This window comes from Sceloporus occidentalis, unplaced genomic scaffold (genome assembly GCF_023333645.1).
Source record: "Sceloporus occidentalis isolate IW3139 unplaced genomic scaffold, rSceOcc1.0.p SCAF_6, whole genome shotgun sequence".
Classification (NCBI taxonomy): domain Eukaryota; kingdom Metazoa; phylum Chordata; class Lepidosauria; order Squamata; family Phrynosomatidae; genus Sceloporus; species Sceloporus occidentalis.
The window spans coordinates 111,238,809-111,255,234 of record NW_028316986.1 but is presented as its reverse complement, the minus strand read 5'-3'; the positions used below and the strand labels follow the sequence as shown (position 1 = coordinate 111,255,234).

General features: G+C 37.1%; 1 protein-coding gene across 1 annotated transcript in view; it reads right to left on the bottom strand.

Annotated features, from left to right (window-relative positions):
• ASCC3 (activating signal cointegrator 1 complex subunit 3) overlaps window positions 1-16,426 on the bottom strand; it is a 332,057-nt gene that overhangs the window by 114,866 nt on the left and 200,765 nt on the right. Inside the window, exons 18-24 of the mRNA XM_089530681.1 lie at window positions 15,157-15,321; window positions 13,753-13,839; window positions 11,725-11,901; window positions 10,219-10,444; window positions 6,726-6,880; window positions 5,239-5,337; window positions 4,526-4,694 (exon numbers count right to left, since the gene is read on the bottom strand). Coding sequence (XP_089386807.1) covers window positions 4,526-4,694; window positions 5,239-5,337; window positions 6,726-6,880; window positions 10,219-10,444; window positions 11,725-11,901; window positions 13,753-13,839; window positions 15,157-15,321 — 1,078 coding nt within the window. The remainder of the gene's footprint in view (window positions 1-4,525; window positions 4,695-5,238; window positions 5,338-6,725; window positions 6,881-10,218; window positions 10,445-11,724; window positions 11,902-13,752; window positions 13,840-15,156; window positions 15,322-16,426) is intronic.

Here is a 16,426-nt window from a genome sequence, read left to right as displayed (position 1 = left end):
TGCAGTTAAATAGAACAGGTTATTTTGAATAGCAATGCACAATATCCTAGAAAACTCATTATTACTAAATGTGACCTAGGAACTCCGATTTTAACAGGGAATATAATTTTCTGATAACAAAATTTGAGTGTACACAGCAATGATGACTAAAAGGTTTATTTTACACATCTATATATATTTTAAAACAGATTGTTAAGGATACCAAGTGTCCAAAATTTGCATAGACAGACCTTTTCATAAGAGGCCATCATCTTATCAAACCTATTGTAATTAGATCTAAATCTACTATATCAAAGCAAATATACCCCATAATTTATGAGGGCAAAATAACCAAACCAGCTCTGAGAATATAGTGGACTAGAATGAGGATACTGAGCCTTGAAAAACAAGGGCTTGTTTGTACAATGGTGGTTCCAACAAGGGCAAGGGCTAAAAATAAAACTGCACTCAGGGGATTCAGAAGGAAGCACAACCTGAAAAGAAGTAGCATGACATTTAATCTGACTCACTAGAACAACCAGGTTTTAGTACCCAAACTCTTTCCTTCAGAAACGGACTTTCTAGACTTCACAGGTGCAAAGAAAAGTTTGACAATGTCAGCGTGCCATTGGGAACCTTTGAAAGAGATCTTACACATCCTGGGAGAACAAGCATATAGTAATTCTTAATGGCGAATGCCACATTTCTAGTATAGGCTCCCCTCTCTTTATGTGTGTTTGTATGTCTTCAAGTTGCCTGTTTGTATGACAACCCCATGAATTTTACATGGTTTTCTTCAAGAAACTCAGAGGCCAGTTGTCAATTTTTACCTCTGAAATACAGCCTACAGCACCTGCAATTCCTTTCTGATCTCTCATCCGAGTACTAACCAGGGCTGATACTGCTTAGCTTCAAAGATCAGTAAAGATCTGGTGCCTTTCTGGGCATTTAGGTCATAGTGTATTCTACTGTCCAGAAACCCAGGATACATATACTACATTCTACCTATCAGCACAGGACAGCCACAAAATATTTGCTCAGTGGCTCCATTTAATATTTTGTTAATCAAATTCATGGACTATCAAAGGTCAACATGAGCACACAGAAAATAAAGAATAGATTTGGACCTTTTGGCACCGAGATTACTGAATAATACCAAACAGCTTCTTCTTTTTCTCTTTCATCACCAATTATGAAGTCTACTGGGTTTCAATGTCAAGCATTGCAGGGACCTACTTCCATGGACCTACCTCCCACAGTGACACTGAAGCCATCTTCAAAATAATGCCAGGGAACAATAGGACTTTTTTTCTGAGGCGGCTCCTAAGTATTCAAAGCTAAGTATTCTAGGAGTGAAAGCCCAAAAAATATCTGGGATTGGGAAGCAGGAACAACCACCGTGAGGACTACTTACTTTAAAAAACAAATCAGGATTTGAAACTGGCTTGTTTTAGCAAATCCTAGTTAAGATTAGCCATAGTTAATCTGTGTCCATAGATAAGGTTGAACTGTGATTAGGTAAAACAAAAACAGAAATGAACATTTCCTTACCACCTCCAGAGGGGGAAGAAAGAGAAGGCTCATATTCATTTAAAGCTAATGCACAAATTAGGGTTACAGTCAATTAAGGACAATTATAATGGAACTAATGACAATGTTAGACACAGGACAGTGCTAAGTCTTCCATATGGGCTTGTCTAAAGGATAATTTTCTATGTTTACATGAATTATTATCAGAAGACTGTTCCCCATGGTAAATTATTTTTGTCAAGGTAAGTTTTGTATCAAGGTGAAAAAAACCCAAAGGGCCACATTATCACCCAGAACACACCAGTGGTTGAACCTCCACTGCAGCCCTCAACCCTCCCCTCACAGTCCCATAATTTAAGACTCACAGTTCAGGAACTCATCTCCTTTAACACAATGGATGAACTCTTTTTATAAGCCAACTAGTTTGGGAGTGGGGTGCGCTTCCAAGAGTATATTCTGGTTGTACACAAGACACAGAGGGAAAGTGTGCCATGTTTTGAAAGGAATACAGTTGTCATAAAAGTTAAACACTGCTTTATGGCAACAGTGGATATAGTAAGGCAGGGGATGCTTGAGGGGCTGTAAATATGCATAGGGGGCTGTGTGTGGCCCAAGGTCCAGATGCAGCCCATCCATTCACATGCTTCCAGTTATTTTTTACCACCAACACAAAAAGGGAGGATGGAAGAGAAGGTCTGGTGTCAGAGGGAGACTCCCCCCCCCCTTTATAATAAAAACACGTGCCTGATTTATATAGGCCTGAAGGATCATAGGGACTCCATGAAGGCCTACTGTGACCTATTTGCTGGGAATCCTGTATGAGTATCTTGGAATGGAATAAGGGCAAATGTATTGTAAAACAGAGATACTGTGGGTAGGAGAAAGCCTCTAACTGGACAGAGACATGTAATTGGTTATAGTATGTGGGTACCCCCTTCTGAAGGATGGTGTCATTAGTATCTCAGTAACATTCAGGCTAAAACATTACAATGCATTCTACTCTGCCTTTAAAGATGGTTTTTGAAGCTTCAGCTGGTGCACGATGTAGCCATTTAGTTGTCTGCTGAGGCTAAGTAGTTACAGTATGTAACATCAACCCTGCATCAATTGCTTTGATTGCTAGGACATTTCCAGGCCTAACTTAAAGTACTAGTATTTATCTTCAAAGTCCCAACCAGCTATTTAAAGGACACTTACACCTGTACGAACTCTGATTAAAAGGTCTTTGTCTGCCAGTAGAAAGACAACAGGAAGATGCTATCCTAGCTTCCCTTGGAGAAGAGTTTTACAACATCAAGTAGTTAGTGAGAAAACCCTCTTTCATGTTCTCACCAAACATGCCTCCTAGGAAGGTACGATTGAGATAAAGGAGGTGTCTGTTTTACTTTTGCTTTGGAAGGCTATGCATGAACCCACACTGACCATCTTAAGGCTCAATGCGAAAAAACATCTGACAAGCATGAGCTCACTCTACAAACAACTAGAGGCCAAGCTATATAAAGATTTTTTAAACCTATGTTACATTAAGATAAATTAAAAACAACAACAAACCACCATGCCACCACAGGAAACTGCATTGGAAAAACCAGAAAGGCATGTGCCTGTTTTCCTGCAGTAAATTTTAAAATAATCAGAAAAACAAATATTCATCAGCATAATGACTACATACAACAATTTGAAGATTTTGCCTGCCAAACTATTAGGAAGGATGAAGTGAGGAAGCTGGGATCCAAATATAGCCAGAGTGGATTGGACTTTTATCAAATTAGCAGGGACATGCAATGATTCTGTTAAACAGATGCTTTCTTTGAAGTTTTGTTTGGCTCGAGATCCCAATGCCCCTCTTAGGATGTTCTATTGTAAGGTATGGTTGGAGAGCCATAAAATTTGCTAAGGCTTCAAGGCTTAATATTCTTAACATACTTTTCATAGATACTTCAGAAGTCTTTCATCATCTCCCACTAATGCAGTGATTTCTTGGGATCTGTCAGAAGGAGAAAAAAGCCTTTTCTTGATCTTTGTCTAGCAGGACCTCTGTACACTGCACTGTTTCAGAGGAACCAGATGGGAATGGCAGTCAATTACCATAAATCCTGGCGGTCCCCTATCTGCCGATGTGTAAATATCTTTTTGTTTCTTCAGAATAGTACTCATTGATCAGTCAATTAGATAAATAGGGTACACATGTTTCTCCAGACAGCTTAGGCACAGCACAACAATGGCTAAACGCATCACATGCATGTATGAATTTATATATAGAAAAAAGAAAAAAGGAGCTCACAGCTCTAGACGTGTACATTACTGAGTCCAGTCAGTATGCTGAATTTTAAATGAGACAGGGATAGCAACAATGGAGGCCTTTATGATAATAGTCCCACTGATGTATAGTTCTTTGGTGAACCCAGAAGAAGCAAACAAACTCATGTGCCAACTGTTTTTGTATTCATGACTCAGTAATGTGCAGACTGATAGGGTGAAGGTAATGCCCATGTACTTTTAGGGTTCATAGACAAAACAAATAAACATTAATCTCCCCTTCTTTTAAATGCTACTCCCTCTTAGTTCCTGAAAATTCTGCTACTGTTAATGTCCAATATTTTAAAAGAAAGACTAGTAAAGAATGAGAAAATTTGCTATGGTCAAAAGAGCATTCCAAAAATTCATTAAAAATGATCAGCCAATCATTGTTGTGACTAGTTTATTATTATTGCTGCTGCTGTTGTTAAAACTATAAAGAAGTAGAAAAAATACAGCATTATATACACTAATTGGAGACAGACATAATTTTTAAAGAATCTGAACACAAGTAGCTGTGATGTAATTGTACAGGGGTGCTAACATTAGACTGTTACTGTGATGAATAGGCAGATTTAAGAGCCAGCTGGCATCAGCCAATAGAATGCTGGCTGGGAGGAGATGAAAATTCCATTAGTGACAGAAAAGGCAGAAAGGGTCTTGCTGAGTCCAGAGAGGGACAGATTATTGAGGGTTCCAGAGAAGTGTTCGTCACGGTTACCTGTATGAGGTGGATGTCTCTCTGGTAGAATTAGATGCTGAAAATTGATAATACACACAGCCTCTGCTCCTAACCATCTGTCAGACACGGCCCGGATATAGTATTGAGATGGCAGTGGTTCAAAAATTGGGATTGTGAATACCAAGAGTTGAGTTTCTTTTGTGATGACCTATGGTAAACAAAACATGTGTAACTATTATTGTTCTCCAGATTGCTAAAAATTGATACTCAATTCACTGATGCATTACAAAAGGCGAAAAAATGTAAGCAAACTACAGTAAGGTGTCTGTTTATATTTACAAAACATACAGTAAAACTGGAGAAATCCAGTTGTGTTTCAGGGACAGGATTGGATTCTTGCTTATTAAATGATTTCTTTTGATGGAATTGTAGCTAGTAATAATCTGTATTGACAAGGATAATAGAAGGAATCACCACATATTTGATTTTTTATCTGTGAGTAATTGTCCCTTCAGAGACACAGGTAAGGCAAATCCTTTATTTGATCTTATTTTTACAGTGAGGTCCCTGAATGACTACATAGAAAGCCAATTTCAGCACATGAATCTGCAAATCAAATTCAGGCAAGTAGATACTGAATACATCTAATATAACTGTGTTACAATATTTACCTTAAATTGATGCTTATGAAACTGTATCTGATCAATTTATACAAGGTATGTGCTTTACACTATTATATAATGGAGATTTACCTGCTTTTTTTGAATAATAAAATATTCTGAATGGTAAATATGATCATTGGTAGGGTCTTCCACCCAAATCCACCAGGGCTCTCCACCTGTTCCATGAACCTAGAAGACGAAGAAAATGGATACTAATCTAAAAATATTAATTAGGTTTCTCAAGCCTTTCATCCTGTATTTTACAGTAAAGTGTATGTTTGGATGGGCTATTTTGACCAAAGAAATATTATTTTAAAATGTTGGTAAAATATTTTGTAACACCAGCATGATATGTTTAAATTTATACAGTCTTTAAAGGAAGGGCTCCTTCTATTATCTATTCTCATTCAAGATTAGAGGGGACTAGTGGGTTCTCTTTTGTAGGCTTCTTACAAAAGCTATGCTTAATGACATTATGGAAGCTATTTAAATCTATTGGTTAAAATTTGTGTGAGTACCTGATAACATCGTAGTCCTGTTTATACACTGGAGTAGATATAAGGCTAAAAATGGGGAATGGTGGGGTTCACAGGCAAGCCCTATCCCCAGCATTTAAGTGACACCACACATTCTGTTCCATTTCCACATTAGAAAAGCTTTTCAATCTTTATGTGTTTGGTGCCTGTGCAAGTGGAAACACTGTTACAGAGCGTATTTGTGCAACCTTAATTTCAGCCTGTTCCAACTGCATGGATAAGACTTATGGATGTCAATACTGACTAGAATTGGTGATGTATGTGTGCTGGAGTCTATTGGTTCTGCCAGAATTAACAACATCTATCTCTCCTGCAGTACCCCTCATGAAGTCTAAAAGTCTGATCTGGATTCTGGAAATTGTCCAGAGGAAGTTTCCAAAGAATACCAGAGAGGACGTGAATTAAATCTCTATTCTGCTGGTGCTGGATATCAAATACTGAATCTTGACATCAATTCACATCCAATATGAAAATGAATTCATCTCCAGACAGAACTCATGATCTGAGTGAAGTCCACTCATGTACAATACAATTATGATTCATATATTATTGTTTCAGGGGCTGTACAGATCACCCCTAAGGTGCGGCCTGCAGTTGCCTCCATTTTCGACGGATCTGGGCCGCGGCAACCGCATATGGCCTTTGTAAGGTGCAAAAAGTAACTGCAAAAATTGATTCCTTTTTGCGCCCTGTAAAGGCTGTGGTGTCGCAACTTTATGGTGCTCCTTTGGTGCTGCATCGTGTGGATGAAGTGCCAGAGAAGCGCTGTAACACCACACACCGTGTGGAGTGGCGTGCAGTGTCACACTGTCCTGGGGTGGAGTCGGGACATTCGCCATGTGGACACTATGCCCCGACGCTGCCTCCAAGCCGTCCTTTAATGCCGGTCTGCACAGGGCCTTACTTGGACTCCAAACTTGTATGAAGACTTGCAACAGTATGAACAATTAGGAAATATTTTACTAGTTATTGCTGGTTTCTACTTAGAATAGAGGAGTCATGCAGCACACTCTCCAAACTTTACTTTTTATACAGTTTTACCTGATCATTCCACTTGAAATCAGAAGTGATGCTAAGCCTAACTCTCAGCACAGTACGTGTAATTGGCTGAATAGTTGCTTCCATTATAATGGAGGGTATTTGATGGACACACTGTTTGACCTTTAATCCAATATTCACATGATGGAGCATATGCCCTGTAAAGTAAATAGGAAACTTGAAAGAAGTAAACCTTTACCAAAAGGGAAGAGTGTTAATCACATAACATGTAACCTAGTAAGCCCCTTCCCCATTACCTTTTGATCTGAGACTTGTGCGTGTTACAGACTGCCAAAATAAAGCTGCTTCGGGTCTCTCTGGAGGTATGCTATTTAAATGATGCATGGATCCTAAGAGTCCGGAGGTTGCGCCAAAGCCACACTCCATTCCTAAGCACTGGAGTGCAGCTTTGGTGCAGCTTCCAGATTCTTAGGATGCATGCATCATTTAAACAGCATAACTCCAAAGAGACCCGAAGCAGCTTTATTTTGGCAGTCTGTAACAGGCCTTAGAATCAATAATGTATCTTCACTGTATGTGAAATTTATTTATTCAAGGAAACTTTTTGTCATTTTGCAAAGCTATAGTAAGCATTAGTCTTTGACATGTCACTAGACTAGACTGTTAGTTGTTTCTCTGGAACCATTGTTTCAACTGCTGTTTCTGTTGGCTTCTTGTTGTTGTGTGCCATCAAGTCATTTCTGACTATGACAATTCTTTTATTTTTTTAATTAGTATTTTTAAATTTTACAATACAAATTGTTACATTTTCTTCATACAAATATATGCTTTAACACTTTACTTATTTTATACTAAATATCACCCAAGTGCACCCCTTTCCCGGAGCCATACCCATCCATATACTCCAACCAAAATTTTAATTCATCTCATGAAGGTAATTTTCCATCTTCTTTTCTTAATACTTTTTTTCAATATTTTTTCCCATATTTCATCAAAATAATTTCTTTTCCATAATCCTGTTTTAACTTTCAATTTGCATGTTAATTTATCATTAATCGCTATTTGCCAGACTTCTTTATACCAATCATCCAGTTCCACATTTATTTTCGTTTTCCAACTTCTTGCTATAATTTATCTCACTGCTGTAAGCACGTTTGTTATAAGATTTCTTTCTTCTTTTTTCCATTCTACATCATTATATAGTGATAACAATACTATATTTGGTTTTCTATCTATTTTTATATCCATAATATTTTCTATTTCTAATATTACTGTTTCCCAATTTTTTTACATATTTACATTGCCATCACATATGTATATATGATCTTAATTCATTACATCCTCTCCAACAATATCCTGAATTATTCTTATCTATATTATGTAATCTCACTGGTGTCAAGTACCATTTCCAAATCAGCTTATAATAATTTTCCTTAACTCGTACTGATAGATTTTTCAAATGTCTTTTTTCCCAAAGATGACATGCCCAAGATCTCCCAATGTGTTTCTATGCCTAAGTGGAGATTCAAATCCTTGTCTCCTAGACAGTCCAATACTCAAACCACTATACCACGCTGGCTTTGACTACTCCTTTGGAAATATAAATATTTTGTTGCATACTAGAATGTACAGACTCTTATAGAGAAAATAGCTCAAAAATCCACAAATTCATTAAAATTGGATATTTTGGAAGATACTGAAAGATACAGGGATGCACAAGTGACATTGACACAGAAACAGGCATACTATTTGATACCACTTTGTTCTCTACAGATGTATTGTCTACTCTCTCTAAGTTCTCAGACAAATTACTCCACCCATTTAACTGGGGGCTTTGTTGTTGTTAACTGCCCTCAAGTCAACCCCGGCTCATGGTGAACATGTGGATGAGACACCTCCAAGACCCTTTTATCTTCCACTGCTCGGTTTAGGTTCTGCAAATTCAGGCCCATGACCTCTCTGACTGAGTCTAGCCATCTGGTGTGAGGTTTTCCTCTCTTTCTACTACCCTCTACCTTCCCAGCAACATTGTATTTTCTAATGAGTTCTGTCTTCTCATGATGTGGCCAGAGTATGACAAAGTATTTTGATTCAAGGTAAGGAAACTCTTTTACTATTCTGATTTCCTCACTGTCTAGGTTAAATTTGTGTAGATCACAAATGGTCATTATTTTCGTTTTTTTAATGTTCAGCATTAAGACTTCCTTTGCACTTTTTTCTTTGACCTTCCTTAATAACTGTTCGAAGTCTGTGATGTTTTCCTCTAATAATATGGTGTCATCCACATATCTAAGACTGTTGATATTCCTTTCTCCTATTTCCACTCCTTCTTCTGAGTCTAAATCTGCTTTTCTTATGCTATTTTCTACTTACAAATTGAACAAACAGGGTTGTAGCCTGACCACTTTGACAACTGGGAACCATTCTATTTCTCCGAATTATATTCTAACAGTGGCTTCTTGTCCTAAGTACAGATTTCTCATCAGTACCATCAGATGTAATGTCACTCCCATGACTTTTGAGAGTGTTCCATATCTTTTTGGAAATGTTTTGCTATAGTCTATAAAGCATGTGCTGATTTTCTTTTGGAATTCCTTTGTGCTCTCTATTAGCCATCATATGTTTACAATGTGGTTCCTAGAGCCTCTTCCTTTTCTGACCCTCGCTTGCACTTCTGGAATTTCTCTCTCCATGTATGATTGTAGAATATGCTGCAGAATTTTGAGCATAATTTTGCTTGTGTGGGAAACTAATTCTATGGTGCTATTGTTACTGCAGTCTTTTGTGTCTCCTTTTATTGTGGATTGGGGTACACATTGATAGTTTCTAGTCTGTTGGCCACCATTTTGTTTTCCATATATGTTGACATATATTAGCTAGCACTAGAATTGTTTCTATGTGCACTGTGGCAGTTCAATTGGAATATCTTGTTACTGATTATCTTAACTGGGGGTACCAGGATAGAATTAGGGATTCAGTTCTTGTATCTGTGTTTTACCATACAGTTACTGGCTCTTGAGGAAGGCAAGTAGCTGGATAGATTCTTGTGCAGATTAGGGCTAATGTGAATACTCTGAATGAATACAGATTTATTAATAAAAGTACCAACCAAAATTGCAGGTATACAATTTATTGCATTTTCATCTATGAAAAATATTGTACCTCAGTGTACATACTTTGCAAATGGTCCCATACTTCCAAGGTACATCTGGGGAAGACTCTTGTCTTAAACCCTGGAGATCTAGTACCAATCAATACAGATAATACTGAACAAAATGCACCACTGAGGGTTGTATGCTGTAGCAGGAAGATTTCTATATCCGTGTTATAACAAAGTACTGTGTTATGTGTCAGTTAATATAAATGTGGATAATGAGTTTTTGTGACAGAAATGTATCTACAGTTTTGTAAAGTGAACTTCCCCAAAGCTCTGTGATAGGGCAAAATTGAAATACAACAAAAATAAGAAAAAATAAAGCCAACAAAACTCCGCTCAAAATATCTCAGATGTAACCATCTTCCTTATATATCTTACCTATTTCATCTTTCCCCATGTCCTTCAGTTTATCCACTGTGAGATTCTTTTGTTCCAGTTTGACAAGAACATGTGGTGGCAGGACAGAAAATTGTCTCAAAGGGCTGACCCAGCCCCACAGTCGCTTGTCAATAACTTTGCTGAGGTTCAGTAACCGGTATGTCATTGCAGGCCAGCGTTTACGAAGGGCTACTTCAAAAAGGGCTCGAACAATACGTGCTGCATTCTGCAGAACAAAAGTAGGTGATAAACTGTATCATGTCCATTCCTTATCTACTATAGGACAAGCTTGTTTGATACAGAAATGTTATAATAAGGGTTAGCACTCAATCTTGGAAGACTTACTTTTTCAGATGACAACTCTTAGAATCACAGTGGCCATAAAGGTTACGAGAATCTGAGAGCTCCAGTCCAAAAAAGCCACTTTTCTATGCTCTGGTGGAGAGATTCAGCTGGTATCTTTGAGAAACACTAAGACAGTAACAGCTGAAATCAACTTTGCCTTTTAATTCAAAGGAGTGGGAAAGTTTTTTTGTATGAGTTTACTGCTACTTTATCATGCTGTCTCTGCTATTGTTCATTTTGTCTGATTTTATTTGTTTAAAATAGTAATACATCTCCTTGGATGCTAAATTAATTTGCTATGCCCTGTAGATTGATCCCACTGAATCAATGGTTTTATGTGAATGTTGATTTACCAGTCAATAACTGACCCAATGGGTCCACAGTAGCTGGGACAAGAATCTGAACTACAGCTAGAATGTTCTGAATTGAAATGTGACTCCAAATTATGTGAAATGAAAAGAAACAGATTAATCTTTAGAAGACAGATGAGGAGGAGGAAGACAAAGTAGTAGTAGTAGTAGTAGTAGTGCAATAGTTGCAACAATAGGCCTGATCACAAAGATGTCCAAGTTCTCTCTTTAAGTGAGAAGCCACAGAAGGACATTCTAGGTATTTCTTAGGACTGCACAGTATGTGTGACAATGTTCATACCCAGCAGGTCTCCAAAGCCAAGAGATGTCATATAGTTTTTTGTAATTTCAAAGTAGTTGGGTTGTTGATCATAGAAAGTCAATATTAAACTGATCTCTCATGTGCAAGACAGTGGATAGCTATAATTTTATTATAGTTAACACACCCACACATATCCAGGGGCTCATTCACACTACACAATTATATGGTATTACACACTCATTTTTAACTACCATGCTAACATGCCATGGAATCCAGGAATTAACAGTGAAGAGGGGGAATCTGGAATTTTCAGCCAAGGAACTCTTGCACTTCACCAAACCACAAGCCCTAGGATTCCACAGAATGGGACGATGGCAGTTAAAAGAGAATAATAGCACTATAACTGTGTAGTGTGAATGTGCCTCAGGTTTCCAAATCAAAATTATATGACAATCGTACATGGACAAAAAGGTGCAAAATTCCTGGTTTTCTAGGTGTCAAATTTAAGTCACTGACAGGGAAATTAACAGATCAATATGTAATTTTTACCTGTGCAACATAAGCGGAATCCGAAATGAGAGAAAAACTGTCCATCTCTCCTCGGCTAACATAGGTTTGTAGAAGGATATTTATTTTCCCATAACTGTTCTCCACACCACCTGGAGTGGGAAGTTCACAGAAATCACTCAGCAAAGTTTCCAGCTCTTCTATTTCTTCTTCTCTCACCTGAAATATAAATTAGTAGACTTTGAAAAGGCTGGTGTAACTTGTCAGATCTTCCACATGAAAATTAAATGTCAATTACCTCCCAATAAATGTGTTTTTAAACATTCTACAGTTCCTGAAAAACAAGTCTCCCAGCACTGTACTTAATAGGACCTAATTGAAAATATCTTAATAATGACACAATTGCATTTCATTATGCATCACCTTTTATTAAGGTTGCCATTGACACATAAAAATGTAATATGCCTCAAAAATTAAATCTTCTGACCACACAATCCTCCACCTGATGAAAATTTCCCTTTTTATTTGACCTCCGTCCTTCTGGATTATGTCAAACTTGAATTAACATTAAATGCGTTCATTAAAATCATATAGTTTGCATGTAGCATATTATGTTCTTAGCTCAAAACTCTGAAGTACTATGATTCATGGTATTAAGGTTTTCACTGTTAATAAGATTAAGTCTTAATACAAGTAAAGAAATATTCATATCTGCAGTTTGAATAATGCATAGTATTTCAAATTCTCACCCTTACTGGCAAAACAGAGCATAAATCTACATATTCTTTGATTTGCTGAAAGCCTATTAGTTTAAAACTTATTTAAAGAGGGTAAATGTTTGGCACCTGCAGGGAACCACCTAGAAGCAGCTTCCATTAAGGCCTGACCAGCTCATTCAGCACAAAAGAAGAGCTGAAAAGTCAGAACTATCACTTGAACTATTTGCAGGATTCTTCAATCACTAACCAATTATCTTACTTCAAGACACCCAACTATGGTTAACAAATGAACAGTTTGTTCGCATTAAAGTTCATTGTATACTTCCACACTGCTCAGGCAGGAAGAGAGCCACCACTGTTTGATATCTTTACTGTGGGACAGCATCAAAATCCTCTCAGAAATGTCACTTTTGCCTCTTGGGAAGGGAGAATGTTCCTGTCTACTAGCCATACTGATTCAGATTGGGGGCAGGCGACTGTTGCAGAAATTACTTTTTCTGCAACAGAAAATTATAATCCTTGACCGATGAAGAAAAAGTAGAACTAGCTGAAGCCACAGAAGTGAGAAACAGGTATCATATTTAGCAAAATACTATTGCTTTCCATTTCAACAAATAGGGTAGGTTTTGGCTATTGGTTTAACAACTGAGTTTGAGGGCCAACTTGACATTTGACAAATCAAATTGTCATGTGGAGAATGGGTTGGCTAATGAAATAAAAATGCCAGTTTAACTGCCCAAGCTACTCAATATAACTAATCCTAAATGCGCGCACACACATATTCACATTTTCGAACTGCTTGCAAAACAGAACATTTGCTTACAATTCCTGGTTTATGTCCATCATTAAGACCATTCAGTTCAAAGCAAGTTCAATTAATCAAAAACATAGTTACCATACAGCTAGAAAATATATTCTGGTTAGAAAAAACATTTTGGATTAAAAGAAATAAAGTAAGTACTATAGTCTAATGACACAACAGCCATTATATCTGTGTATCAGCAATTCAGTCCAACAAAGTTCACAAAACATCTACTTTGGCAGACACTACAAAGTCAGGGGCAGTCCGAGGAATACAAAAGTCAGGGGCAGCCCCAGGTATACATGTGTATAGCTGGCTCTGATGTACTAGCTCATGTAGAAGTTGCCTTATCCAAAGACAGGATCTAAGTACTTAATATATTGATTTAATTATGAAACTGCAGGCTCTATTATACTTCACTGAAAGTACAGCACAATAGTTTAAACAATATATTAGGTTGTGCTTTACAACATCTGTTCAAAAATGTCTCACAAATAGAATTTTTGAAGAAAATATCATGGTTTTTAAAGAAACTGTAATGCTTCTTACCTTGATCTGATCAAATTCCTCTGCTTTGGACACTATAGCAAGAATGTCACCTTCTGTCTTATGAGCATCAAAAAGTTCATTGAAAGTCTGCAGAAAAGAGAGACTTGGTTTGCTGTTTAGAACATTTACCATCATCTAACTAAGGAAAAGTCTGGGTATATGTAGTCCCATCAATAGTTGCCAGGACACTTTCTGTTTCCTTTGAAAAGCGATGCACAATCTTTGCATATTCTCCTTTAAGGTATCAGCTTGAGATTTGTTACTTGAGTCCAATATGCAAAGGATACTTCCTGACACACTAATAGCTAATAAGATAGCATTTAAAAATTGGAAATTTAATTAGAATGCAAAAATATTTAATTATGAAGACATCAGTGACTGGATTTTAAATAATCTATACAGCTTTTGGGGTTTTCTTGGCAAGATTTGTTCAGAAGTGGTTTGCCATGCCTTCCCTGAGGCTGAGACAGTGTAATTCCAGTAAGTTTCTTGGCTGAGCAGGGAATTGAATTCTGATCTCCAGTGTCATAGTCCATCACACAAACCACTATGCCACACTGGCTACTCAGGGAAACAAATATCAATGTATTACAGTGGGCTCTTGGTATCCGCTGCTGTTTGGTTCCTGGACCCACTATGGATACCAAAATCCATGGATGCTCAATTCCTATTGAATACATTGGCAGAGTAAAATGATATCCCTTATATAAAATGGCAAAATCAAGGCTTGCTTCTCAGAATTTATATTTTTAGAAAATATTTTCAAGTCGTGGATGTTTGAATCCATGGACAACAAGTCTATGGAAAAAGAGGGCTGCCTGTATTACTTCTGCACATGTATGTGCATAAATATCTTATTTGCTTTAAGAGTATACATTTTTCTAATATTCAGTATAACAAGATGACAACGTTTCTCAGGTCAGAATCCAATGGTGAACTTTTTTGGATCCCAGTATTTCCACTAGAATCAGTGATCTATCTTACACTTGCTGCAGCACCTCAAATGTTATAAAAATCTGCCCTAGAAGGCCAGGAAATTCATTAGATGAGGTTTTTGTTATCATGGAGGGCTGCACATGACATAAGGGGAAGGAAAGCCCTCATTCCACTGGCACTGATTTGGAAGAATGGCACTGCAGACAAAAGTACACCATCGGATCCACCATAATGTCATTCCAATGAAAAACAGTAGTTTTTCAGAACCCTTCTTCACAGAGGAAGAATATAGGAACTATTATACAGCGCTAGAATTACTTTTTTACCACTTGGATGTAAAAATATTTAATCTGGTGAAGGATTGCATTTATTATTTTACTAATTATCTTATTAATGAAAATGCATTAAATGTAACATCCTGGTTTTATTTCAAAATATAACAAATGATGGATAAAAGTAGTATGTTACCTCAATTGTATTATATTTAATGTAGTAGTGGCTGGCAATTCTCCCAAGATCTGTTGAAGAAAAAAATCCTGTTCTCTCTTCAAAGCGAATCATCCGGGCTTTATCTAGCTTTCGGCCAACTTCAATCACTAGCTGTTCTCTGTGTTTCTCTAAACTTGGATCCATCTAAAATATAGGGAGGCATTGCACAAAAATTATTCCACATGTTGAAATTTGTCTGTCAACCTATTTTCCTATATTAATCATTTCCCCATCCTCCTATTTTCCTCTCCTTCAGGCATACACATCTTTATTCAATTCACAAGACACAGTTCACCCAGATAAAATACTGATATAGAATGTGTTTTATATAAAATATTTTATAAGTTAGTGCCACCTTCCTTATGTTCCAAGGTAAATGGGGCACAGAGCAAAATGTAATTTAGTTAAACAGGGACAACAGACTCTCACACTGGAGACTCTGGGAAACATGCCTGCAGCATCAATTTAAATGTTTAGTGTGAGAAATGAAAAGAGATTTAGGTGTTTCTAATATTGTAACAAAACAATGTGCATTTTGGATACCTTATGAAGAGATTGAAGTATTTGCTTTTCTGACCGTATACTGAATAATGACTAGCCATATATGTACCTTTAAGGAATACTTGCTTATGTTCTTAAACACATGGAGAAGAAGTACAATTATCATCTTTCCTTAAGGAAGCCTCCAAATCTGCATTTCCCTCTATGGCACAAACTATAACTGTGAAAATGAGTTGGCATATAATTCTTCCTGGAATCAGAAAAAGGCAAAGCTGCACATCTCTACAGGCACCCCCACTCCTAAAGAAAAAGCCTGCTATACAAAGTGGGTGGACAATAGCATCTGACTCCATAAATAAGCTTTGCATCTATCTGTAGTACATTATGACTGCAAGAAGATCTGACATGGCTCTGGGGTCCTTGCAATTATATCTTGTTCAAACTGTTAGACCTGACAAACTTCTTCTCAAGCACTACCCAGAACTCTGATACTGTAATTCTCTTCCAGAAAGAAGTACTGTAATTCCTCCAAATAAAGAGGAAAAACAGATCAAGAAAACAAAAAAGGACCAGAAAACCAAAAAACATCCAACTGAGGTACCATTTGCAATAAATAAATATAGTATAAATATAATTACTATATATAATATAGTAATTCATGCCACTGCTTGTGATGAAAAATGAGAAAACACCACTCCTTAGAAGTTATATAATGCTATTGTGTTTCAAAGCACTTCTAGTTCTTTCT